The sequence below is a fragment of the Phalacrocorax carbo genome, chromosome 23 (genome assembly GCF_963921805.1).
Source record: "Phalacrocorax carbo chromosome 23, bPhaCar2.1, whole genome shotgun sequence".
Lineage (NCBI taxonomy): Eukaryota > Metazoa > Chordata > Aves > Suliformes > Phalacrocoracidae > Phalacrocorax > Phalacrocorax carbo.
In genome coordinates this window covers 2,411,160-2,437,931 of record NC_087535.1, presented here as the reverse complement: position 1 = coordinate 2,437,931, position 26,772 = coordinate 2,411,160, and the positions used below count along the sequence as shown (strand labels likewise).

At 54.3% G+C, this 26,772-nt stretch overlaps 4 protein-coding genes across 4 annotated transcripts; 2 read left to right on the top strand and 2 right to left on the bottom strand.

Annotated features, from left to right (window-relative positions):
• Positions 1-1,410: 1,410 nt before the first annotated feature.
• On the top strand, positions 1,411-3,586 carry KCNA10 (potassium voltage-gated channel subfamily A member 10). Its single transcript, XM_009513692.2, has one exon. The coding sequence runs from the start codon at positions 1,472-1,474 to the stop codon at positions 3,020-3,022; it is 1,551 nt and encodes a 516-aa protein (XP_009511987.2). The 5' UTR covers positions 1,411-1,471; the 3' UTR covers positions 3,023-3,586.
• Positions 3,587-8,433: 4,847 nt separating this feature from the next.
• Positions 8,434-12,160, bottom strand: LOC104044569 (embryonic pepsinogen). Its single transcript, XM_009504415.2, has 9 exons — positions 12,105-12,160; positions 11,611-11,773; positions 11,209-11,326; positions 10,600-10,718; positions 10,293-10,492; positions 9,743-9,856; positions 9,107-9,251; positions 8,767-8,865; positions 8,434-8,571 (listed from the first exon to the last, which is right to left on the bottom strand). The coding sequence occupies exons 1-9, from the start codon at positions 12,158-12,160 to the stop codon at positions 8,434-8,436; spliced, it is 1,152 nt and encodes a 383-aa protein (XP_009502710.2).
• A 3,166-nt stretch (positions 12,161-15,326) lies between these two features.
• PROK1 (prokineticin 1) lies at positions 15,327-23,531 on the bottom strand. The gene is made up of 5 exons (XM_064472308.1): positions 23,304-23,531; positions 20,528-22,119; positions 19,685-19,910; positions 17,557-17,682; positions 15,327-16,770 (listed from the first exon to the last, which is right to left on the bottom strand). Exons 3-5 carry the CDS (start codon positions 19,754-19,756, stop codon positions 16,651-16,653), a joined length of 318 nt encoding a protein of 105 aa, XP_064328378.1. The 5' UTR covers positions 19,757-19,910; positions 20,528-22,119; positions 23,304-23,531; the 3' UTR covers positions 15,327-16,650.
• On the top strand, positions 23,490-25,603 carry LAMTOR5 (late endosomal/lysosomal adaptor, MAPK and MTOR activator 5). The gene is made up of 4 exons (XM_064472309.1): positions 23,490-23,614; positions 23,782-23,843; positions 24,289-24,406; positions 25,238-25,603. The coding sequence occupies exons 1-4, from the start codon at positions 23,580-23,582 to the stop codon at positions 25,296-25,298; spliced, it is 276 nt and encodes a 91-aa protein (XP_064328379.1). The 5' UTR covers positions 23,490-23,579; the 3' UTR covers positions 25,299-25,603.
• The last annotated feature ends 1,169 nt before the right edge of the window (positions 25,604-26,772 follow it).

Genomic DNA, 26,772 nt, shown 5'->3' with positions numbered 1-26,772 from the left:
GTGTAGCTTAGTCCCCACGGACAGGATGGATCCCTTCGCAGCACCTGGCTGCGCGAAGCAAAGCCTGTGGTGGAGAGCATCCCCATCACAGGACCGGCCCAGCGCCGCTGCTGCTCTGTGCAGACGTGGCCTAAATTGCCTTGCTATTCTTGGCAGTCGAGGGCATTTGGGGTTTTTAGCTCCCTCTCTCTGGACTTCACTGGGTAAGAGAGCCAGTGTGCCCTTGGTCGTTAGCAGTCACACGGAGCAGCTTTATGAGTCCTTCTGTGGTTTCCCATGTCCAGAAATATCTCTCTGGGGGAAAGAGCTGGAGGGGAAATAAAGCAGGGCATTGAATTTACTTGGAGAGTGCCTTTTTGGGCAAATGTCCCCAGAACAATTCCCTGTTAATGTCTAATTTCTGTTCATGCTTCTCCCTGAGGCAGGACAGGTAATTTCCCAGCTCTGTATCTTGGCCTGGTCCCTGGGCTCCTCTTTGACTTTGCCTCCAAGTGCAGTACAACAGCAGCGGCGTGTCAGGGAGACGTGCACCCAGGAGTGTTCTGGGGACATGGTGTCTGTTGCTGAGTGCCTGATAGAGCCAGTCTGGGCAAAAATCCACCCCATGGCCTGAAAGATGTTCTCCAAGTGACCTGTTTAGCCCTTGTCTTCTTCCTATGGCTGGGAATATCGGGTCTACCATGAAGGAGGCCTAGGAGAGCTCTGGAGGACATCACCTTATCCACTGCCCACCCCGAAGTCTGGATCAAAATAAGGGGTCCCAGTTTGTACCCCTCTTCACACAGAGCAAAGGGGTTCACCAAGGCCAGTGGACATGTCCCTCTCTTCCTGACCTGCCTTCCTCACGGACCGCACTCCCCAAATCCCAGCGTGGCCTCTAGTTTGGGAATTGCTTTCCGAACGCCAGTTGACCCAGCTGCAGCTTGCCTAGGACCTCCTGGGGTTTGACCCAACGCCTCTCCCAGGTGGAGCAAGGGCTGCTGCTAACCAGGACACCCTTGCTTAGTACCTCCAAATCCTGCTTCAAACTCTGGACCCACACCTGGAAATGTCCAAAAAGACCCTTTTCTTTGCAGGGTGGGGATTGCTGGGAAAAGGCTGGGTGGGACACCTGGGTTCACCCCCATCCTCTGCTACAGCCTGACCTTTTATCCTTGGGTGCTGTAAATGGTATTGGGAGGTTTAATGATGATAATGAAACCATGCCAAAAGGGCTTGCAGGATCCAGAGATGAATGACTTGCTGGAAGTATAAGGCTTTTGCCAGTCAATGAAATTAATGTTCGCATTAAAAAGACACATTGTTTTCTGACCTCAGGTTTGTTTTGTCCTTTTCAGTCGAGCCAAGAGATACATATGCACAATTCAGCTCGCTCTCCCTGTCTGTTCACTTGCAGATCCTCATAGCGTGGGAAAGAACGCAAGCTGCCGGCATCCGACCCGGGGATTTATGCTGCTAATCTGATTAGTGTATGATGGACGTGTCCAGTTGGAAGGAGATGGAGGTGGCACTAGTCAGTTTTGACAACGCTGATCAGATCGTGGAGGATCCCTGTTATTCAAACGACCTCAGCCCCGCCGGCCAGTCACGGAAAGGCCATCCCAGCTGCGCCAACCTCCTCTCCAACTTGAGAATCCTCATCAACAGCGAAAACGCCAACAATGAGACCATTTTCTCCAGGTTTTCTGCCGAGTTCAGTGAGCACCTTGTGGGGGAGAGGGTGGGCATGGATGAGGGGGACCAACGAGTCATCATCAACATCGCTGGGCTAAGGTTTGAGACGCGGCTCAAGACCCTCAACCAATTCCCCGAGACCTTGCTTGGGGACCCAGAAAAGAGGATGCGTTACTTCGACTCCATGAGGAACGAATATTTCTTTGATAGGAACAGGCCCAGTTTTGATGGGATCCTGTACTATTACCAGTCCGGTGGGAAAATACGGCGCCCGGCCAACGTCCCCATTGACGTCTTTGCTGATGAAATCACCTTCTATGAGCTGGGTGATGAAGCCATGGACCAGTTCAGGGAGGATGAAGGGTTCATCAAGGACCCTGAGACCCTCTTACCAACCAATGACTTTCATAGGCAATTCTGGCTGCTCTTTGAGTACCCTGAAAGCTCCAGTGCGGCCAGGGGTGTAGCTTTGGTCTCCGTCCTGGTCATTGTCATCTCTATCATCATCTTCTGCATGGAGACCCTGCCGGAGTTTAGAGAGGAAAGGGAGTTTAAGTCCACCCAGGAGCTTTCGAAGAATCTGACAGACACCTTGCTGGCCCACAGCACCTTCACAGACCCTTTCTTCGTCATAGAGACAGCCTGCATTATCTGGTTCTCCTTCGAGCTGTTTGTCCGGTTCATCGTGTGCCCCAGCAAGACTGAGTTCTTCAGGAACATCATGAACATTATCGACATTGTGTCCATCATCCCCTACTTTGTGACGCTCACCACCGAGCTGATCCAGCAGAGCGAACTCAACGGGCAGCAGAACATGTCCTTGGCCATCCTGCGGATCATCCGGCTGGTCAGGGTCTTCCGCATCTTCAAGCTCTCCCGGCATTCCAAGGGGCTGCAGATCCTGGGGCAGACCCTCAAGGCCAGCATGCGGGAGCTGGGCTTGCTCATCTTCTTCCTCTTCATCGGCGTCATCCTCTTCTCCAGCGCCGTCTACTTCGCAGAAGTGGACGAGCCGCAGTCCCATTTCTCCAGCATCCCCGACGGCTTCTGGTGGGCCGTGGTCACGATGACGACCGTTGGCTACGGCGACATGTGTCCCACCACCTTGGGTGGGAAGATCGTGGGGACTCTGTGCGCCATTGCAGGGGTATTGACCATTGCGCTGCCTGTCCCCGTCATCGTCTCGAACTTCAACTATTTCTACCACAGGGAGACAGAGAACGAAGAGAAGCAAATTCTGCCCGGGGAGGTGGAGCGAATACTCACCAGCGTGGTGACGGGAAACGGCAGCATGGAGTCACTCAATAAGACCAATGGGGGTTACCCTCGAGACAAGGCCAAAAAATGACGGTGGAGGCCATGACGGGACTAGGCACTCTCAGGTGGGATTGGCTGGATGAGGTATAAAACATCTGCACGCTCTGATTTTTTTTTTTTAAACCAAATGTGCTGCTGCTTTTTTTTTTTCTAGACATTTTTCAATCTCTGATTTCCTGTGGCTGTTCAAATAAATACCATCTTTCTTATCTCTCTTCCCTGCCCATCAGTCTGTTTTTTATTATTTGATGCTCATCTGCTTGACATTTAGCTTCTCTGTCCATGGCGTCAGAACGGAGTTTCCCATATACCGAGATTTCCCCCACTTACTGGAGAGGAAAAAAGGGCAAAATGACACGGAATGCTTTGCTTGGTGGCACCCAGATGTCCAGAGATGAAGATGGGTCCAGTTCCCTGCTTTTCTTAATCCATTTTAAATAATTCCTCCCCACTCCCCGCTCAGGAGCCGGGGGTCTCACCAACTCCCAGATCTGGGACTGAAAAATAAGCTGGCAAATTAGAAGTTCTGTTTTCAGCTGGATGAGTTCCCTGGTCTGCTTGCCTGAACAATTTGTTTGGCACAGCAGGGTGGGTAGTGATGGATTGATGGATGGGGCCAAATCACTGCGGGGTGGGGGTGGGGGGATTAGGAGGAGAGATGGTGACTGGTCATGGTGGCACGGCCACCAAAAGAGGTCCAGGGCACCGTGGCTCAACACCCACGGGGGTTTCTGATGGAAAAGTGATCTCTGAGCGAGGGAAGGGGATTTCTCCTGCAACAAATGCTCGACGCAGGGGTTGCCTGGTGTGCAAATGCCCTTGGGGACCAGCCGCTGTGACCTCGTAGCTTTTATTGTCCCTTCTGTTGCTGCAGATGGGGCACGGAGTAATGAGGGCTGACGTTTCCCAACGGCTCGGCCTCACGTTGTAAAAAGGCACTTCTGGTTTTCTAAAACATGCGACTTTCCATCGGCGCTTTTGATGGGAGGAACCAGCACCAGATCATTTTGCCGTTCTCTCTAATGCCAGCAGGTTTTCTTCTGACAAAAACATTTTGTTCCAACTTCACTGTTTCACTTGGCTTTTTTTGATGTTTCTGCCTACATTAAAATCACAGTTTCTCATGCAGTGTCTACACATCCGCTTTTATATCCCACATCTGTTATACTTGACGTCTCATCTCCTAAAGGTTTGACACAACCATTACACAACGCGCCAGCATCTCTGGTTTGCAATTTCATTCTGAAAGGGGCCATGAAAGATGGAATTTTTTTATTTTTTATTTTTTAAATTCCTGGTCTGATGGTAAATGTGAGTTTGGTTTTGCTGGGATTTTCCCTGTGGCAGAAATCCTGCATCCCGCCAGCTCTGCTGCAGAGCTTGTGCTGGCTCTGGTCTGAGAGTTGTTGTTTTGGTTTTGGGGCCTTTTTGCGGACCGTCTGTCTGCATCGAGGCCTTCGCATCCCGGGGGGGGATCTGGGACATGACCAGCACACCTCCTTCAGGACAGGGATGAATTCCCCCTTTTTGCCTGCTTTTCCTGGTTTTTTCCCATCCCTCCACGATCCTTTTCCTCACCCCATCCATTGCAACCCCCAGACCGTCACCCCAGACAGGAGTAGGAGCTGTGAGAGCTATTTAATCTCCTTCATGTTCAAGTTCTCATCATCTGTGGGGATGGCTGGAGGAGGCACAGCTGGGGAGCAGCACCCTGCGACATCCCCAGCCCCTCACCATTCACCCCTCAATCCTCTCCAGCAGCTCTGCCACATCACTATTTTTATTTCATAGCAGGTTCTTTCTCCTTTTCCTCTAGAAAGCTTGACATTTTTACATTCTTTTATTTTTTTAACCCTTCCCTCCCCAAACTTCACTCCCAGCCTGTCAAAGCCGAACCACTTTTGGTGTTTATTCTTCGGGAAGTCACCGCGAGAAACCCTGCTTACAAGGTTTGGGCTGGGAAATATTCAGCGTGACCAGCTATGAGCACATCTTCACTGCTCCTGCCCCCGCAGCAAACAGGGACCGAAATGGTGCTGGGAAGGATGGACGGATGGATGGATGGATGGATGGATGGATGGATGGATGGATGGATGGATGGATGGATGGATGGACGGAGGGACAATGAGCAACCTGATTCTTATTAACTTGTGAACTTTATTCTCAAATAAAAGGATAGATGCTTCAAAGTCTGGCATGCAGAAAAGATTGGTTTTTTGGACTCAACTTTTTGTTCTTGGCTTTGTGCTGCTCTGAGGGGGCTGGGCCCCAGCTGGGAATCACTGAGGGGGGTTCAGGACATTATAGACCTGAAGGCTCCAGGTCTGTGAGCCAAGGACAAACTCTGCAGGGGTTTCCCCAACACTTCGGCTTACACCGGCCGTTGCGGGAGGCCAGGTCCAAGGAGGAGCCATGATTTATGCTGTGAGGACAGGGTCAGAGGCATTAAACCGCTCCAGACACAATAGATTATTTCCGATTTATCCTGAAGTGAGAAGGAGGAAAACCAGGCTCTGAATACCCAGTGTCAGCACTCAGCTGGTGCTCGATAAAAACCTGCCAGAAAACCTATTCTCCTGTACAATTTGCAGCTTCCCAAATACAGGCCCAGAGCTCAAAGCTCAATGAAATCCACAAAAGGCTTTTATTAACTGTACTATTCTTGACTCAAGCCTTAATGAGCCAATCTGTCATGTCCTCTAGCACGCAGGCTGAATTTCCACTTGAAATTTTGTACTGCCACAGAAAAAGAGAAAAAAAGAAGACGAGAAACCTGTCTGCTTTATCAGAAGCTGGTTTTTATCTCTGGGCTAAGCTGGAACTTATGGCCACATGTGAAATATTTGTCGGCTAGAAACATCTCCTTCCAAGCAAGCCCTGGAGCCTCCTTTTGCCACCAGGCAGATATTCCTGTGCTTCCCCCCGTGCGCAGGAGTACAGTTTTGGCACCGCAGCCACGAGATGGCACTCCAGGATAGACGTTTCCCTGGATGTAGACAGCCCTGACATGTTTCGCCCTCACTAATTCATGCTTGGAAGCTTTTAGCTGGGTTGTTTCTTTATTGCGTGTGTGAGCGTGGCTGTGGGAAGGGGTGCTTTGGCCGTGGGGGATGCTCTCATGGAGGAAGCCCATTGCAGGGTGGTGGTTGCCAGGGACTCTTGGCACGGGGGCAGAATAGCCATGCCAGGAGGGTTTACGAGATGCCTCCTGGCACAGCATTTGGGCTGTTGGTCCTGCCCGGGACAAGGACGTGGCTTTCCTCTCCTGTCCCACTCGCCGGTAGCACAGCTACAGCCCCTGGGTGCTCCTGTCGGGTCTTGTCCATCCTGGCAGGGGCTGGTCCATGGGTTGCTGATCCTCAGATCAGTATCGTGTTCATTTCTTGTTGCTCTAATAATGAGAAAATTCCTGTGATGGAGCTGAGGTGAATCCCTGTCTGCCCAAACCCCAGGCTTGGGTCCCCCTTGGGCGCAAGGGGTTCCCACCTGCTGGGCCTCAGAGACCCAGGGCTGTGTGAGCTCAGGGAGCTGGCGGGGATAAATCACATTTCCGCCGGCCCACACCATTGCGCTCGTTTTGGCTGGGATAGAGTTAATTTTCTTCATAGTAGCTAGTACAGGGCGATGTTTTGGATTTGTGCTAAAAACAGCGGTGATAATGCGGAGATGTTTTAGTTGTTGCTAAGTAGCGCTTACACTAGTCAAGGACTTTTCCAGCTCCCCACGCTCTACCAGGGGCACAAGGAGCTGGGAGGGGACACAGCTGGGGTGGTGACCCCAGCTGACCCCGGGGCTGTCCCACACCGTGTGGCATCGTGCTCAGCACGAGCTGGGGGAGGAGGAGGAAGGGGTCACGTTGGCAGTGATGGCGTTTGTCTTCCCCAGTCACCGTTAGGCGCGATGGAGCCCTGCTCTCCCGGGGATGGCTGAGCCCCGCCTGCCCGTGGGGAGGAGGGAATGAATTCCTTGGTCTGCTTTGCTTCCACGCACAGCTTTTGCTTTACCTGTTAAACTGTCTTTATCCCACCCCATGAGTTTCCTCACTTCTACTCTTCCAATTCTCTCCCCCATCCTACCACGAGGGAGCGAGCGGCTGCGTGGGGCTTGGTTGCTGGCTGGGGCTAAACCATGACAATCATATACTCCTTCCTAGTTCGCTCAAATAGGGCAACCTTTGCCTGGTGAGAGGAGAGAAAAATTCATTTCCAACCCTGTTCGCCTGGGTCTCTCCCTCTGCGTCCCTGTTCTCATCAGGTAAACAATGTCCAGGGCCCATTGGTGATGGCACCTCGTTTATCAATAAATAACGCAAATAGCCCCTATCCCTCAGCACAGGAGAGACGCCGAAGCAGCAGGGACTCTTGGCTCTCTCTCCCGGGCGCCTGCTGCGCGCCTTCACTGCAGCTGCTCGGGAGGAAAGAGGCAGCCTCCATTTTTAATAGGATTTTATATGGATGGAGGTAATTTCCTTTGAAAAAATGGGGACTGCTACTTTAAAGGAATGAAACAAAATTAGAGAAGGTACAATCCTGATCATTGCGAGGGAAAATGATCATAAAATAAATGTATTAGGTTTTGGTGGTTTTTCTGCACAGTAGCAAAGGCTGTCCCTGAGCACTAGCTGGTGTTTCCAGGCTCTTGGTGCCCATCTCACAGCACAGACTGCTTCGTTATTGGGAAAGGGGCCTTCGATTGAGATTCGTTATGGGGAAACAACTAAGTGTAACCGGGTTGTTCTAAACTATGGAGACTGAAATAAGACATCCCCTCTACACGTGCGCGGCTGTGGATGTGCTTCTGTAAAACCGTCGTGATGAGAGGGCACGCGCCGGGTGAGAGCCTCCTCCTGCTCTGCTCTCTTGGGCGGGCCAAGGGAAATCTCCAGCCGGGCCACATCCTCCTGGGGGGGGGGGTCACTGCCCTGGGATGGCTTTGGGCTCTCAGACACCATGTAGGGGAAACCTTGAGCCCAGGGATGGGGAGCGATCGGGTGAGCCACTGGTGGGACGTGACTGTGGGTCTGCAGGGATCTGCGCTGAGACAGGCTGTGTCTGGGATGGTGAGTTCATCCTCCCAGGATGGAAATTTGGGTTTTCCAGAATCACTCACTTGATGTAGCCCTCTTGATAGATATAAGAGGCAATCTTGTCTTCCTAGTGACCCACCCCTCAGCCCCTGCAGGCTATGACCGCAGCTCCCAAAGGCCTTAGCCAAGATTGTGTAGCCCAAGTGCTCCTTAGCCACCACAAAGCAGCAAGTGTATGACAGCTCCTTCCTAATTCCTGCTGTTCTATTACAAATAAATGTGCAGCCACCAACTTGAACCATCAACCTTTTATTCATGTGTGAGCAAGAGATCCCCAAGGAACCTTTAACACCAAAAAACATGGTTGTGGCCTGGTTGCTTGATGAAACCACAGCACTGCTGGCATCGTGGTGGAGCTAAATAGCCTTGGCCAGTCCAACACGGTTGTTGGCCCGGTCAAAGATGCTGTAGTACACCCTGATGAAAACGTCTCCCAAGATCCAGAGCTCCCCAGAGGTGTTCTGGAAGCTGCTGATGCAAGGTCCTTGGTCATTCTGCATTTGAGCAAGAAGAGGCAAATGGGGGAGATGTGGGCTAGTATCTTTTCTTGCATTGCTCTGGAGGCCCGTGGCCATCCATCCCCTGCCTCCCATGGAAACGGGAGAAGCCAAGGCAACCAGAGCCATTGGAGAAAGTACAAGGACCTTGAGAGAGACTCCTGAAGCCAGGACCACCTGGTCCCCCCTTACCTGCTCAACGTAAGCCAAGGCAGACACAGGATACTGAACCCCATTGATGACAAAGATGACATCAGCCATGGCAGAAATGGAGCTGCAGTTCACGTTGTACTGCAGAGAGCAGAGGGAAAAGGCTCTTAGGTGAGAAACGACATGCTCACGGGGTGAGGAGTGACGGGTTTCACTCTCCTAGTGACCAGGAGTGTCTCATGGTGCTCTCTGTTGGAGGTATCAGAGGAGCCGGGCTGGTTTGCCATGAGCTGGGATGCAGTGGCCCTGTGCGTGGGAGCAGGCTTGGCGCTGGGCTCAGCAGCGCCAGGCTGCCGCCAGGGCAAGCCATGGGTGCTCTTACCTCTCCGTACATGTCCTGCCGGGCCCCGACTGCGCTCTGGATGTTACTAATGCCGGAGGGTGGCCCAGCCACGAGGGAAGTCCCGGTGTCAATGATGGCTTGGCAGCCACCACTACATGCAACCTCCTGGCTGTTCACGATGATGCTGGGGGGACAGCCAAAGCACACGCCCATTAATAACCAGCTGGATCTCAGTGATGTTTTCGATCTTCTTTTATAGGCGTTAAAGCTGGGTAACCCAAAGTGCTGCCCTTGAGCCTTTGGCTTCTTGGAATTTGCGACACCAGCTGGTATCACAGCCCCTGTTGCACACATGGCCCTGAAGCACTGAACACGGCCCAGCAGCTGGGACCCAACTGAGCCCAACAAAGTAGGTTTTGGACCATAATTTTCTCTGCTCATCACCAGAGACATCCCCAAGAGCACAAGCTTTGTGCACAGAAGAGCTAGGCACAAAGCGTCCCCATTTTGGGTGGTACTTACCAAAGTGCTATGGATTTTGGCCCTTTAACCTTCTGCATCCCACAGCTGTGGGGTGTGATAAGCCAGTGGAAAGCCTTTGATGTTGATGGGTCCAAGGTCTCTTTATAAACGATGGTTAGAAATGAACATAGACCAGCAGAGCTGTTCTGTTACCTGTCCATGGAGATCTGCCAGTAGCCTTGGTAAGAGACGGAGATCCAGTTGATGGAGCCAGTGAAATAAGACTCGTCGATTCCCCCGAAGATGACCACACTCCCTGTTGTCTCACTGGATGACACAGGAAAGAAAAACAGTGGAGAGTTTGCCACGAGGCTTTAGTGCAGGTAGCTCAAAACAGCAGGGCTGTGTGCCCCGCGGGGTGAGGTGTGTGATGCCACGGTCACATCGACTCCCCTCCTCATTACAGGGCACCAGCGAGGCAGTGGTGTAACAGCGGCGTGTGCCAGTCCTTTGGACCCAGAAAAAGGGAGCCATGGTGGAAGCATGTGGCTGGAAACGAGAGAGGATTCCCAGCAAGCCATAAGCTTCCCAGTGAGCCTGGTGGCCACCTGCTACCAGCCCCCAGCCTTGGCATGCCATGACAGAGGGACGACAGCCGGACGGTAGCAGTGACGGTGGAGGAGCTGGAGCCACCAGCAAATGCAATGAGCTGCATGAGCTGCATCTGCTACCTTCCCCAGCCCTTGAAACCCACATGGCTTACCGGGACAGATAGACCGAAAAGAGGTTCTCCTCCAGCAAGCTCTCGTTCATCAAGTTATCAAACACCGGCATGATCCCATCAGCAGCCAGATTTGGGTAGCCCAAGCCCAGGATCCCATCAAATTTGACATGGACAAAGAATTGTCCGGGCTCAGTTGTGCTCAGGCCGAAGAGCTGGTTGGTGTCCACCAGAGATGCAACCTAGGGATGGGGAGGATGCCGTAAGATCTCAGGTGCTGCAATACTGATGTTAGTCAGGTGGAGAAGGCACAAAGGACCCCCACTGGAAATGCCATCGTGACACTCACGGTGACGGTGTCGGAGCCCACGATGCCCTCCATGTCACCCGTGCCATACTGAATAGACAAGTTCTGCCCTGTGCTTTTGTAGGTGGAGGACAGCGATGGGTTAAACATCTGATGGTTTTCTAGAAGGTAAGTGGGAAAAATGAGAACTGAAGCTTTTCAGCAAGGCTGAGCTGTAAGGGAAGCGTGGGAGGAGGAACCCTGCTGAATTGCTGTTTAGACCTGCCATTTATTATCCTGCTTTCAGGAACAATTTAGCTGTGAGCATTTGCTGTACGTCCCTGCCCCTCCTCCAGCAACAAGGGATCCACAGGAAAGCCCATCACCCCTTTTGGACAGCTGGGGAAACTGAGGCACCGAGCACTTAAGCACATCACCCTGTGGCGTACAGCACTGAGCAGGTCCTACGCCCCAAACGCTCACCTCTCCAGCGCGTTTCACAGATGCTGCGGACCCAGCACCACGCGGTCTGCTCCTTGCACGGGCTAGGTGGCCCCTGGTCCCCTGACAATGTCACCCCAATCTTTGGGCTTGATCATGCAGTTCTAAGCCCAGGACAAGCTGCTGGACCCAGCTCTGCCGAAGCGGGGATCCCTGCCTGCCCCTACTTACGACAAGCCAGGCTGGTGCAGGAGACGGAGGGAACCCAGAGGTTGGAGGAGCCGGTGTCGAAGACCACGGTGAAGTCCTGCGGTGGGGTGCCGATGGAGATGGTCCCGTAGTACTCCACCTGTGGGGCAGCAGGGCCAAGCGTTGCTTTTAAAGCATGAAACCCCAGGCTTTCAGTCTTCATGGTCCCTTTCATGGGGGCACCTTGCTTCTAGCAGAGCTGCTGGGGGGACGTTTCAGTGCCCTGGCTCTGTCCAGGGCCGCCAGCATGGGCAGGAAGGGGCAAGGGATGTGAGCTGAAGGTGAAAGGATTCAGGTTTGGTCCATGCACAGCACGGGCACGGGGACGGGTGTCCCACAAACCACCCCAGGGCTGCGCCGCTGGGGGACAAGGCCAATACTCACATCAAGGGTGTTCAGCAGGGGCTCGGTGGCCACTTCGGTCCCGTTGGGAAAAGCATGAGGGAATTTGGTGCCGATGTCGTAGCAGTGACTCTGGAAGAGGCGGTGCAGCAAGCCCTTCTCCCTGAGGACCTCTCTCAGCTTCTTCCCCCTTTCCAAGGGCAGCCTGGCACAAGCACCAAGGGAAAAATAAGTTAGGATTTTGTTGCCTGCAGCTCCTGCAAGCAGCATTTGACACCTTCAATAGCTGTGCTGACCCAAGAGCAGAAGCAGAGCGGCCTCCCCCAGACCTCTGAGTCAGGGGGATTTCTGCAAAACCTCAAAGCATCTCTAGAAATGAGACCCTCCATGAGGCACCACCACCTCCTCTGCACCCCTGCAGCAGCTCTCCCAGCCCTCACCTCGGCTTCCCAAAGCCATTAAAAGGTTCTGAGCGCTCATTTTGCCCCTTCACCTCGACTCGAGTGGCCCGTGAGAGCGATGCTGCGGCGACCTACCTGGTGACACCCTGGGAGAGGGCAGAGGCAGCGCAGAGAAGCACGAGGAACCGCATTGTGCCAGGGCAGCCGGGGCAAACGCCCAGCGGTTTATATAGCCCCTGCGCACCCCACCTGCGGTGCCAAGAGCAGCGGGGACCGCTGCTGCCCCGGCCCCTCCGGTGGGCGCCCGGCCAAGGCAGGCGACACCCAGGGACTGAAGGACACGGCAAACATCGGCTAATATCAATACGTCACCCAGCAAGGTGGGGTGGGGGGTGATCACACCGCGCTGCCCCTGATACCCTGCCAGAGACCCCATGCTCCCCCTTGTGTCCCCCCTCCGAACCGCCATCCTTTAGCACCCCAAATCCTTCATCGCGACCAGGCACTGCCTATTTGTGGGCATCATTTTGGCTTCCAAAGGCGTTGCAAGCCGCAGTGGGACCCCCCCCACCTAGCCCAGCTGGGCTGGGGAAGGGGGCCCCACTGGGTGCCAACGTGTGTGTACACCCTGGGGAGGTGGGCGCGTGGGGTATACGCACGTTTTGACCCTCCAGTGCCCGCCGTTATCTGCAAAAACCAATTAGTAAAGTGGGATGCAAACAGGCTGCGGGAAAGGTGACCCTGCAGCACGCTGACCCCTCTCAGCGTGGTTTGCCCAGCGATACGGGGACCATTAAAAGCAGGATTAAAACTCCTAACGAGTAGCCTTGGTATCGCCGGCAGCGATAGCGGCATCGGCGCGCCTTCGGCAGTTTGCAAAGAGGAGAGCACGAAGGACGCGGGGCGACGTGAGAGATGCGAGATAAGGCTCCTCGTAGCCGCTCGGTGCTGATTTGATTTGAGCAGCGTGCCCCAAACCACTACGCCCCCCTCCCGACCCCCGAAACTCGGTGGCAGCTGCTGGTATCGCGGCAGGACATGGGGTTTCGCTAACGGCAGCGTGGAAAAGCCAACGGACCCTTTTTTTTTTAACCTTTATTGTTTGACTTTCCTCTCAGCGGGGCTGCTATTTAGAAAAGATGCTGCAGGCAGAGCCGCTCCGTCCCCGCGCCGCCGGGACGGTCCCCTCTGCTGCGGGGGGAGGTGGTTTCTGTGACGCGGCTGGTTCTTGGTGTGGAGTAAAGTGGGAATTAATCATTATTTTTTTCAGCAGAGGGAAAGGAACCAGCTGAAATTGTCTGGTTGCTTTATACAGGAGTGGGAAGGGGCTGGGGCTGGGCTATGGCAGCCAAAAAAGTAACGAGGCGCATCCCGGTTTGGTCCCAGTTGTGAGTTCAAGCTGGGTTTGAAATGAGGAAAGCCATCGGGACAAACGGCAGAAACCGCCTTGGGAACAAAACGTCGCCCCAAGCCAAAAACAAATTATAAAAAATAAATATAAACAATAAAATTATAATATAATAAGTAATAAATATATAACCGTAATAATATTAATGCATAATTCATAATGAATATTATAAATAAAAAATAAAAATACAGCCCCTACATTCTATATTTTAATATAATATAAAGATATAAAGCTCACAAAGTCCCGTCTTAACCCTGCCACTAGCCAAGCAGCTGCCACGGGCTGCTGTCTGGGGTCAAGCTCGCCCCTGCGGCGTTCAAGCCACGGAGTCGCAGATCCCCGTTGGCGACCCCGAAGGCCAGCGTCCCGCCCGGCTGCAGGGGCAGCCCGTGGCGCCGGGGGCTCTGCAAGCCGCTGTGGGGAGAAAGCGGGCGTGGGAGCAATGACTTATGCTTGGGGGGAAACTGGGATGGGTTTGATGTGGATTTTAGGGAGGGAAATGAGAATAGAATAGAATAGAATAGAATAGAATAGAATAGAATAGAATAGAATAGAATAGAATAGAATAGAATAGAATAGAATAGAATAGAATAGAATAGAATAGAATAGAACAGAACAGAACACCTTCATGCTCTTTGGAGACCATACATGCGATTATTTGAGGTGGGCGCACCTCCGGGATGCGGCGCTGGGCGCGTGACCCAGGGTCCCGGCGGGTCCCGGCGCGCTCTGGCTTGCGCAGCCGGTCACGGTTCACCCTGGAGGCAGGCCGTTACCCAGCGAGCGGGGAAACGCCGGAGCGGGAGGCCGAGAGGGGCACTCGGCACCGCGCCGCGGGAGGGAGGCAGCTCACGGGAAGCAAACGGCCCCCATGCTCCGGATTACAAGGCTGTGTTGACCTTCCCCCCCCCGTCCCCGCGGGAGGACGTGAGCTTCTGCTTTGCTGCTTGTGCTTTTTCCCCTGCGTAGAGGTTCCCATCGCCGGGGGAAAAAGGAGATTTGCTAGGTTTTGCTCCCCTAAACGCACTTTGAAAGTAGCTTAAAAGTGGTTTTTCTGCTAAACTGCAGGTAGACCATGCCGGGACACATCCCTGGTGAGAGCGTGGAAGAGGGGAGCAAGGGCAGGGACCCTGGACTAATCCCGGGCGCTGGACTCATCATGGCTTTTTCAATTTAAAGCCACAGGGGGGTTGGTAATTCCCCCCAGGCAGCGCTGGCCCAGGGTCTGGGGGGTCCCCCCAAAATGGGAACTGAGGCTGGTAAGAAGTTGTTTGGTTGCTTCATTTCTTTTTGTTGTTGTTTTTTCTGCTGGGAGAAAATAATTTGCAATATTTTCCACCGGGAGATGTCTAAAAATTAACTAAAAAAAAAAGGCAATGAGAAAAAGCGAAAAAATAATTAAAAAATATTAATCCCAGCCCTTTCTGCACACGCCCAAGCTTGTGGCAGCTTAATAGAAGAAACCCAAACCACAAAACTATGTATTTTTTAATGAATGTTATGAAACATTGTGGGTTTTTACCTGACTTTCCCCCCCCGTAGTGCTACGGGACCCCGTTCTATGTGCCAACCCATGGCGTCGCCCTTCTGCCGTGGTCCCCAGTGCCAAGCAACGGGTATCATAAACTCGCTTTTTTTTACTTTTGTAAATAAAAAACAAAACTTCTGCTGGGTAAAAAACCTGAATAAAATCAACCCAGTCATTGCCATGTTTTATTTTCACCAAGTTTACACTAATTTTGGAGGGAGGGGAGAAAATCTGGAGGGAGGGGAGAAACAGGCGCAGGGAAGCTTTCACCCAGCATCAAGCGCTAAATCCGAATTACTTTACTCTCCGTGATAACACAGCGCCTGCCACAGCCGTGCTTCTGCTGTCCTTTGGGGTCTTTAGAAATAGAAATAGTTGCTGCTGTAGCACCAAACCCCACCAAACGGGGAGGGCGAGAGCACAGGGCGCTGCTGCCCCCGCACCCATCCCCGGGAGCTTCCAGGAGCAGCTCTGAGCACACGCGCAAACCCCCGCAAGCAGCTTTGCCTGTAAGCACCGCTTCTGCTTGAAAGGAAACCAAGGGGGCTCTTCTGCTGTAATTGCTGATTATTCCTTTTTATTTCTTATCAGTTATGATTTATTTATTATTTAATTGCTTTAGGAAGCAGGAAAGAAGCTCAAGCGGTACATGATTTTTCCACAGTATGTTTTTAAGAGCGGATCTGAAAAGCACGTGTCTGAGAGAACTTTTAGCACATTTAATGAACTTTGATGTCCCGTTTTCCTCTCAAATTCGACCGCCATAAAGAGAGGCTCCCAAACCTCATACAGTGCCTGAACCTAAGGCAGATGCTGGGGCTGGAAAACATTTTCCTACGTCCCAAAGACCCACATCTGGCACAACACGGCTCCAGCCAGTCCTGCTTCAGCCTCTGCCAAACACATTGCATTGCTTGAACTTTGGGGAAACCCATTCCTTAATTCCCCACAGCTACTTGATAGTGAGTTCTTTTAATTGCAGGCTAGATGACATCATCCATCACCTGCTTGAAGAATATATATGCTGATAAAACACTATTGGGCAAGACAACGATGGGAATCACCATGACAGAAATTGTTTATCGGCATTGCAGGGAAACTGCTGCAACTCCCCCAAAAGGAAGCTTCTGCCCCTCTGGCTTTTGTCTTTCCTAGCGCGCGACTGAAAAGTGTAAAAATAATTAAAGCCGGCTCTTCACCACCACCTTCGCCGCTGGGCTCAGCCCTGCAGGCGCTTGGGCAGATGAAATGATGCTGCTCAGCGTCGCCTCCCAAATTTTACCATGTGCCAGGATAAAAACCACAGGAGGAATCTCTCGGCCGCTGGGCGCTCGGCCTCTACTTTCACTCTCCCGAACTGCATCACCTTCGATTTTTTACTGTATAAAATAAAGGAGGGGGGTGAAAGCCAGCTGACAGCACCCATTCCACGCAGACAACAGCTTGTGAAAGGGATTTTTGAGGCCACACATTTGCCACACACACTGTCCTTCGATGCACTCTGCAGAGGATGCTGGAGCCGGGTCCTGCTCCGGGCTAGGGCAGAGCTTTGCTAAGCCACATGTTGGAGCAGCCTGGCCTGACCGTGCCTCCGCTCCCCATACAACATATAGCTTATAACAACACTGTCTACTGTGGAAAAGCACTTTTAAGGTAGCCTGGTGCTATGTGGGCACCCAGCGGCCATGGGAGAGGGCAAGAAATGGGTGCTGGGGGTTCACGGATGGACAGCTGGGAGCATCACCCTAAAAATCAATGTTCTTGAAGTTGATGGAGCAGCGGTAGCGGCCGTCGAGGAACCTGGAGCATATGAAGTTGGGCAAACACGGGCAGGTGTGGTGCTGCCGCTTCCCGACGAAAGGGACCTGCGGAGAGACACAGGAGAGATGCAGGAGAGAGGAGGGCGTCAGGGCTCTGCCGCAACCAAAAGATCGTCAAATGGGATCAAAGTCCTGAGAAAATCTCTGGCTCTTCTCAGACGTTTAATGGGGATGTACCTGAAATTAATTTTTGATCCCTCTGAAGCCCTTCGCTCCTTCCTTGTGCGATCAGAAGGTGCAGCACCATTAAATCTTGCTCCCACTGTGCCAAATCAATACGGGAGCACTGAGTGGCACTCTCCCCCTGAGGCTGGGACGCTGCCGCTGAATCCTAACGGAGGAGGGATTGCAGCAGTGTTGCGCTTTGGGCTAATCCCAGTGCGCTGGCGGTTCTTATCAGACAGAAACCACGGCGCTGGGGCGGCTCTGCGGCATTAACTTGGCTTCTCCTCGCTCGGCAGAGCGTTTGCGACTCAATTTGGAGCAGCGTGGCATGCGCTTTTCTTCAAATGAATGGGGCGGGTGGCTCAGTCCTGGCTGTGAGTCAAGGTCCTCAGCACCCGTGGGGCATCCGAGGATTTCAGGTGGTGCAGACAGGCAGGGCGTTGCTCAAAACGCTTTAGAGGCCGAAACCAGCTGCACCGCGCCAGCTCGGGGACCACCACTGGTTGCTGGGAGCCTCATCCCAAATCCACCCCAGCCTCCCTGGCACAATCCCCTTCTCCATCTCAGAGCTTTAATAGAGTTTTTCCACCACGCAAGGAGCTCGGTGCCCTTTGCCCGGTCCTTGTCCCCCCCCGCCAGCCCCACTGGGCAGCCCCACACTGGTACCTTGTGACTGAAGGGGTGGCACTCGTCGCCCTCCTGCCCCAGGGGGGTGCACATCCGCAGCCCCCGCAGCCAGAGGCTGACGGCGCAGCAGGTCCCGCTGCCGCACTGCAGGTCCCGCTCGCAGGCCTGGGGAGAGGCACGACGCGGGGTTAGTGGGTCCGGCCCGGGAAAGCATCGCTACCCCTATTCTGGGGGGGAGGCAGTGGAGAAATCAGCCCATGGCAAGCTGCTGGGTGTAACCCCTTAAGGGGGATTTAAGGGAGAGGGGTTTGCTGCTCTTAGCTCTCCTGTTTGGCGTTAAGGTGGGGAGGTTTTGGGGCAGGACAGGGGTGGATTGGGGGTGATGGGGTTTGCAGGGTGAAGGGATGCATGCACGTCCCTCGTGGGGGACAGGGGAAAAGTTTGTAGCTGCCCAACTTAAAAGCAGCATTGGTGCCAGGTCAGGGCAGCAGCATCGAGGGACGAACCCACTGTCTGGGTCCTCTGTCGTGTTCACTCGTCCCCCATCTGAGCTTATAAAACCTGCTAAATAATGCAAATGCCCAGTGCTTTTTTTTTTCAGGGGTCGGGGGGAGCAGAGGGAGCGGAGTAATGCCAACAGCTCAGCCCCGCCCCGAGGCAGATGTAAAATGGAAAATGGTCACCTCTTCCCCCGGGATGGGGAAACTGAGGCACGGATGCAAATACTGCACCAGCTCACCGCCTGGACGCCCATGAGGATGTTGGGAGGAGGTGGGCGGGGGGCACCTCCAGCACCAAGCAGGTCCCATTTTGCCCCCCAGGCTGTGCTGGCCAGCACCAGAGCAGCCCATTGCGCCCCCGACCCATTCTCCAGCCCATTTTGCCACCCAACCCCCCCGGGGTCACCCTCCTTGGGCACCTCTCTCCCAGGAGCCCCCAGCCACACGCCCATGGCTCGTACAGATGAAATGTGGAATTTGCAGCTGGGTTGAAAAACACGAGGGCAATGGACAGAGCATGATTTTGGGGTGCAGCTCTCTTGCAGGGGGGAAATAAGGGGTTTTTGCAGAGCCTTCCCTTTCCTGAAGGGAACTTCGTTCTCCTTGAGCATTCAAAGCACCTGGTAATACCCAAATACTGCTAAAAGTCAGATCCCAGCATTGATGGACCTGTAAATTTGGGGGAGGGGGTGCTGATGGGGGCTGCAGGCAACCAGGGAGCTGCACATCCAAACTCTTTTCTCTGGTTGTTCAAAATGAGTTATTTAAGTCCTGGGAATAATTTCGAGAGCTGCTGGGTCTATTTGGCCCTGGATGGAGGAGGCTCCCCCCATCATGGCTTTGCAGCTCTGGAGGTATCGGGGTGGGGGCCTGGGGAGATCCAGCCAAAAAAGAATCACAGGCTTGAAAGAAATAGGTCTGGCTATAAGGGGTGCCTGGGAAAACCCATCAGCTGGGAAAAGCCGGGAGGCAGAGAGGCAGCCGGGAGGCAAACGCTTCATCTTGGTTTTAAACAGAAGGTTTTTTGCTGCCAGGGGAAAAAGGAGGGTGTTCCACCAAGCCCAGCTGTGCTGAAACCAGTGTCTGGACTCCTGAAGCACCACAAAAGCCTGGAGTCTGTCCCCAAAACTCGCTGCTTCTCTTGCGTTTAGCACCACCCTTGGTCCAGCCCTTGCTCAGCAGCACCCAGCTCTCGGACCCACCGAGCCCCAAAAGCCCACTAACACAGCGGGGTAAGCATCATACCCTCCTTTGCACCCCGACATTCCCCCCCTCTTCTAATAATTTCTTTAATTTGGGAGGGAGAAAGACAATCTGGGATGCTCGAGCCCTTGTCCCAGTTGGGAACATGCTCTGGGGGATGCCCATAAAGATATAGTCATTTTTTCTTGCTGGAAAACTTCCTAAAATCCCCCATTCCGCTGCATGCCGGGTCTGACACGGTGCTGGGAAGAGAAGCAGAAAGAGCAGCTCACCAGAGGGACTTTACACTCACGTGGGCTCAGGCTGACTCTGGGAACAGCATCCACACATCGGAAAAATTAGTAATAAATTGGGAAAAAAAAAGAAAACCCAAAGAAAACAGCAAAAGGCACCGATTCCTGCCTTATCTCCCAAAATAATAAAATAAATAAATCTGCCAGGCTGAGGACGGACCCAGCACTTACCCCGGTGATGATGGCGCAGGGGCAGGAGGAGACGAGCAGGAGCAAGCAGAGGGTTTGCAGGAGTCGGCCCATGGTGCGGGGGCAGGAGGCGTCTCCCCTGCGCCGCCGAGGTCTGCGGCAGCCCCGCGCCTCCGGCCCTATATAACCCCTTCCAGCTCCGCCACCATGGGTTTTTTTTTTTTCAGCCCCCTGATGATCTCAGAATAAGCAGATGAGACCTGAATCTCTAATGGTATAAAAGAAATATTAATAAAACACCGAGGAAGGGGAAAAAAAAAACCCAACCCCAACCTCTCCCACCCGCACCCGCGTCCCAGGGTTATTTTTCAGCCGAGCCAACACCGCTGGATTTTGCAAGCACACCGCTATAGCCGCGCTTATCCCTGATGGCTGTACTTAAAAATTGAATTAAGAATTTGTGATTATTTAGCTAAAAGAAAACACAAGAATAAAGTTAGCCTGCTACTTCTCGGCTCTTAAGACCCCGATGTGTAATAATGTGGCTCTGTGATAAATATCCTGTAGAAACAGCGACTCGGATGCATTTATTTGTGAGAAAAGAGGAGGCAGAGAGGGAATAATATCTTTTCCAGTAACGAGGGTGTGTTTGAATCTGAATATAATATATAAATAAATTGATTTATGGTTTGAAGTATATCCCCCATACCTCAAATTGCGTTTGGTGTATCACCTGGCAGCACAAGGGAATAAGACCAGGGATTGCTAAAAAGGCAGGAAAAGCTCGAATTATCCATTCTTTTTAAATTTGTAGATCCTGGGAGGAGGAAAGGGACATCATCCCAACATGCCTGGGGATGGGGGGGCCTCGATGAAAACACCCACCAGCCCCCACAGTCGCATCCATCGGGTGGGAGAGGAGCAAGAAGCCTCTGCAGCCGCTGCGATGCGATGTCCCCAGGGAGCTGGGGCCGTTCGTCACCTGACGCCTCACCCCATGCAGCCCCTCCGGGAGTCCAGCAATAAAAAAATACAAAAAATCATAAAAAATTTAAATACCCTTCCATGGCCAATACATATTCCTGGGCTCCCACAGTCCAGCCTGGATTCAGCCGAGGGCCCCCGGGACCAAGCACCCAGTGCCCGCAGCGACCGTGGCTAAAAGCCTTTGCACAAGGGCAGGATATAAAACTCCATTTCCCCCCCCAAAATAAAGATGGGTTTGCGATTCTAACCCAGCAAGATGGATTTTTCCAGCCCTGGATTGCTAGGTACCATCCCCATAGTATCAGGGCCCCTCACCAGCATTATAAGTTTAGTCCCTTCTGGCTTTTCCCACTGAGGAATAAATATCCCTGAGCCTGATTTCGGGGCTGATCCCTGCCAGACCTGGTCCATGGGGATAAATGAGGGACCAGAAGCAGCCGGGGGGGCTCAGCCCCATGGGGGAAACATGGCCTGAGGTGATGGGCCAGGATTTGAAATACTGTTTTGATCAGAGCCACGCAGTTTAATCAGGCTTTTCTGTTGAATTTCTTTTGTAGAGTCCAGTGTTAAATCGCCTATTTAACTAGTTAAAAATAGCCCCGGCATTTCCCTGCCCGGAGACCAGCACTTCTTTTGATGTGGCAGCTGTTCTGCTGCTTCGCTAAAGTCTCCTCCACCTGGGCTTGAATTAATTAATCCCAACTCTCCTAAAAAGCCTCCCTTCCAGAAATCCTGCAGCCAGGAACAGCTCAGGAGCGGTTCTTTCCTCGAGAAGGTGCTGACAGGATGGAGAGGATGGAGCCCACAGCCTCCATAGGGCATATTTGTATTTTTCGTCCTCTCTTGCTTCCTGGAGGTGGAGGAAAAAACCCTCCAAAAAAGACAAGACAAGTCCAAGCCATCCCAGCAGGGTGGGATGCGGTGGGGAGCCCCTGGGCAGTCGGGATTGGGGTGCTCGGTGCTGTCTGAGAGAGCTGCCAGCTCGACCAAGGGGAAAGAAAAATAAAATAAAAAATAAAAAATCCTGCTGCACTTCACTTCTCCCATCAATAACATTTTAATTTTCTGACCTGACAAGCCAAGATCTATCGCCAGGCGCAGCCAGGAACGGCTTCAGCCGACACCTTATTAGCGTCGCCGAGCATTGCGATGCACCCAACATAAATTACCTCCTACTCTCCGCTGGCAGCGGGGCTTATTTCTGGGGGGGCTCCTTGCAGAAAAGCTGGGCTGAGCATCACTTTTAACAGCTCTCTGCACCGTGGGAATGGGGTGGGAGTCTTGACTCTCCCAGCACCATATGCACCAGTCCAGCATGGTTCTTCTTGCTGCAGATATTGCGTTCCAGCCCACGTCCCCATGTCCCTGTGTCCCCACATCCCCCCCCGTGGTCCAGCTCTGAGAGGATTCTCTGGCCGGGGTGGGTGTGCAGGGGCACCACCATTAAACAACCGCCTGAATCTCATTTCGCCGTGCAAATCCTGAGGCGCCTGGAGGGAGGGAAACACAAAAAAACCACGCTCAGGAGTATAAAGGTGGAGAAAAGGGAGGAAAAAAGCCCCAAAACTGCAGCAGTGCCACTCGCTCTCTGGGGAATCAGCTACCCAGGAAGGGATGGTTTGAGGGGCAAGGGGGTGCAGGGCCTGGATTTGCAGCTACCACCCCCTCCAGATTAGGGCATGGTGCATGTGTGAGCCTGCAGTGGCTTCTTTGCACGGAGCCCTGGCAAGCTTCCAGGGATGGAGGATGAAGGGAGAGGGTTGGGAGTTTGGGGTGTACTCTGGGTCATAGAACCATAGAATCATGAAGGTTGGAAAAGACCTCTGGGATCATCAAGTCCCACCCCCAACCCAACACCCCCCGGCCTCCTAAACCATGTCCCCAAGGGCCACGTCTGCACGTTGTTTGAACCCCCCCAGGGACGGTGACTCCCCCACCTCTCTGGGCAGCCTGTGCCAGGGCCTGACCGCTCTGGCACTAAAGACATTTTCCCTCATCTCCAACCTAAACCTCCCCTGACGCAGCCTGAGGCCGTTCCCTCTCGTCCTGTCCCTGGTGACTTGGGAGCAGAGACCAGCCCCCCCCCTCACTCCAGCCCCTCTCAGGGGGCTGCAGAGAGCGAGAAGGGCTCCCCTCAGCCCCCTCTTCTCCAGGCTAAACCCCCCCAGCTCCCCCAGCCGCCCCCCAGCACACTTGTGCTCCAGACCCTGCCCCAGCCCCGCTGCCCTTCTCTGGACACGCTCCAGCCCCTCCAGGCCCTTCTTGTCCCGAGGGGCCCAAACCTGAGCCCAGCATTCGAGGTGGGGCCTCCCCAGGGCCGAGCACAGGGGCCCCATCCCTGCCCGGCTCCTGCTGGCCACACCAGTGCTGACACAAGCCCGGGGGCTGGTGGCCTCCTTGGCCACCCGGGCACTGCTGGCTCATGCCCAGCCGGCTGTCAGCCAGCACCCCCAGGGCCTTCTCCGCCGGGCACTTCCCAGCCCCTCTGCCCCAGGCCTGGGGCGCTGCCTGGGGTCGGTGTGACCCAAGGGCAGGACCCGGCACTGGGCCTTGTTAAACCTCACCCAGTTGAGCTCGGCCCATCGATGCAGCCTGTGCAGGTCCCTCTGCAGAGCCTTCCTGCCCTCGAGCAGATCAACGGCCCTGCCCAACTTGGTGTCATCTGCAAACTTACTGAGGGTGCACTCGATTGCCTCATCCAGATAAAGATGTTAAACAAGACTGGCCCAAACACTGAGCCCTGGCGAACCCCACTCGTGACCGACCGCCAACTGGGTTTAGCTCCGCCACCCTCATTTGGGTCACTCCCAATAAAGCTGGGCGGACGCCTTCGCGCACCGAGGCCTTTTGGCCTTGCGGAGCCGCCGTCCCCGCGCATCACGTGGGTGACGCCTCTGCCAGGAGCGGCCGCGTAGGGCGGAAGAGGAGGGGGGTCGCGGGGCCCGGCGGCATGGAGGGGACGCTGGAGCAGCACCTGGAGGACACGTACGGGCCGGGGCGGGGGGAGCACGGGGCACAGGGACCGGGACAGGGCTGGCCGTGCCCCGCCGGGGCCGCGGGTTGCGGGGGGAGCTGGGCTTAGGCCGGCCCGAGGCCCGGCGGGGGGTGCGGGCCCGCCCCGGCGCTGACCGCCGCCGTCTCCCCCCCCGCAGCATGAAGAGCCCGGCCGTGGTGGGCGTCCTGTGCACCGACTCTCAGGGGCTCAACCTGGGCTGTAAGTAACCGAGCCCCACCGGGGCCGCCGGGTCGGGGCGCACCGGGCCCTGCCCTGCAGGAGCCCTCCCAGTGTGACTGAGCCTCCCAGTTTGAGGGCACTGGCGTGCAGGGGCCTCCCACACGCTCTGGGGGCACCAGGCCCTGCCCTAATGCATCATCCCCCCCTCTCCTTTCGGGTGTCCCTAGGGTCCCTCTGGCACCCACTTTGCACCGTGGTGCTTGGCTTCCCACACACAGAGGATGAAACCAGAGCCAGCTCTTCCCACCGCTGGAATTGAGGCTTTTGGGGGGTTTGAGGGCAACAATTAGGGGAGAAGCTGCATCAGCCCACGGGGGAGGCAGAGGGGTCCAAGCAGGAGCCCATGGCTCTGGGGAGAGGCTGCTTCACTCGAAGCGCTGTCACGGCACGTGTGGCTTCAGCCAACATCTCCCACCTCCCGCAGGCCGAGGAACCCTCTCCGATGAGCACGCTGGCGTCATCTCCGTCCTCGCCCAGCAGGCAGCCAAGCTCACCTCTGACCCCACTGATACGCCTGTGGTGTGCCTGGAGTCGGACAGCGGGTGAGAGGATGGGGCCGGGCTCTACAGCGGTGCCCAACGCCAGGCCAAGGGGCCACGGGCACAAGCTGGAACACGGGAAGTTCCCCCTGAACATGAGGACAAACCCCTTCCCTGTGCGGGTGCCAGAGCAGGGGCACAGGCTGCCCAGAGAGGCTGTGGGGTCCCTTCCCTGGAGACATTCACACCCCGCCTGGATGCGGCCCTGTGCCCCTGCTCTGGGGGTGCCTGCTCCAGCAGGGGTGGGACGGGGTGAGCTCCAGAGGGCCCTTCCAACCCCCGCCATTCTGGGATCCTGTGATTCCAGCCCACGGGTGCCACTTTTCCCCCTATCCACCTTCACCCCAGCCCTGAGGCCCTCCCCAGAGTTACATCTCCAGAGCAGCTCTCCTCATCTTGAGCTAGACTGGCAGATGTGGAGGAAGCCCTGTCTCTGAAGCCATGGGAAGGTAGTCACTGCCATAGGCATGTGAATTTATTAGATTAATGGGAACATAAGGAGCAAGAAGTGTAAAAACAGTAGGAAGCCTTTCAGGGGGTGGTGGCTACTGCAGCTCTATACTTCTTCCACACTTGGGATCCCCACGGATAACGAAGCCCACGCTGTGGCACTCTGCCTACCATGCTAAGAGTTTTCCAGCACCATTCATGGGAGTGGGCAGAAGAGATGCAGCGAGCGAGCACCAGGTCTAGTGTAGAGCTGGAGGTTGCTGCAGCCACTGAATGATACCCCTGTCACCCATTCCCACCCCTGGGGGGGTCATTTCCCACCCATGTCAGCTCCTCCTCATCACAACTGGCTTTTCAACTGCCTCAGCACTTTTCTTGTTCTAGGAATATCATGATCCAGAAACACGACAGCATCACCGTAGCAGTGCACAAGCTAGCATCCTGACGTCGGGAACCTGTGCAGCGCTCCACTCCCACCTCCAGCCCAGCTCCGCCTCACTGGACAACCACTTTCCTCTGCTGCTGCAGCGCAGAACGTGCTTGTAGTACCAAACCTGGGCTGAAGGCTCTCCCTTTCCACTTAACGGCTCCTGTGCAGCTATCAGGGTCTCCCAACTCACATTTTAGCACTTGTGCTGCTGAGGATGAAATGTGGGTCACTCACCAAGCTCGTGTAATGATCAGATACGAGGGGTGTGTGTGTGCATGGCCTTCTTTGTTGGAGAAATCAATAAATGACCTGCAAAAACATGCCTTTGCTTCTCTTTGCTCCTGCTGTGAAAACTGTGCCCGTTGCTTTGCCTTATCCCCAAAGGCAAGTGAGGTAACCTCTCCCAATCCCTTCTTCATCAGCATTTCTCTAGAGAAAAGGAACAGTGCACAAAGACTTGAATTAACGGAGGCTCCTCCAGTAGAAGAGGTATGAACACCTTCTAAGGAATTTCTCCTAGGAAATGTTTAGCCTCCTCTAGTTAAATGTTCTGTGCGAGAGCTGCTTGCTTGCTGTGCCTTGGATTGAAGTTCAAACCTGGAGGCGCTGGCCCTGCCTGTGCTCCCCGTGCGACCTGTAAATGGATGTTGACAACATCCTCACAAATCCAGGCCGCTCTCCCTCTTACCGATTCAAGCTTTGAAACGGTGCAGGGAAACAATCCCACGAAAAGGCTTTCCCCTTGAAAAACTGCTACACTCAACTGCTTCCTACGTTTAAGGGAGTAAAAAAGGAGCCGGCCTGCAGCCATCCTCATGCATAAAGTGGAAGGGAGGCTTCACAGCAGCGCATGAGCTAAAACATTGCGCTGGGTCAGAGGCAAAACGGCATTCATGCTGCTTTGACTTTACTACTGAGGAGCAGCTCCGCTTGTCTGTGACGCGTGAACGTCTTGCGGTCGTTGCCGTGTCCGAAACGGGCAGCAGGGGCAAGCCTGGCCTGCACAGCTGGGCTCTGCGCGCCTCTCGGGGTCGGCGTTAATTCCGTGTAGCAACTGAGAGCAGCAGGCGTTTGTGTGCCCGAGCTCTGCGGTGGTGGCAAAGGGTCCCTGTTCTCCCCTCTCCCGGACAGCCCGCGGAGCTGGGAGCAGCTCAAGCCGAGCGGTTCCTCCCAGACATGTGACAGCTCCCAGTACCGATGCTGCCGCCAGCGCCCCAACCCCCCATCCTTCAAACCCTTAAACCATACTCACTGCAAAAACCATGCCACTTAGATAAAAGCCCAATGCACATATTACAAGTCCTACTGTAGGGAAAGGTTCTCCATAGGCTCTGGTAGATCCCAGGATCCTCCAGGAAGATGGAGCATTGCCTTCTCTGCCAAGGGAGGGGAGCAGAGATCGCTATCACGATCCTACAATTTTATCTGACCTCAGGAACACCGATTGGGGTGACAGGTCAACCGAAACGGGGGTAGGAAGCGCGACGGC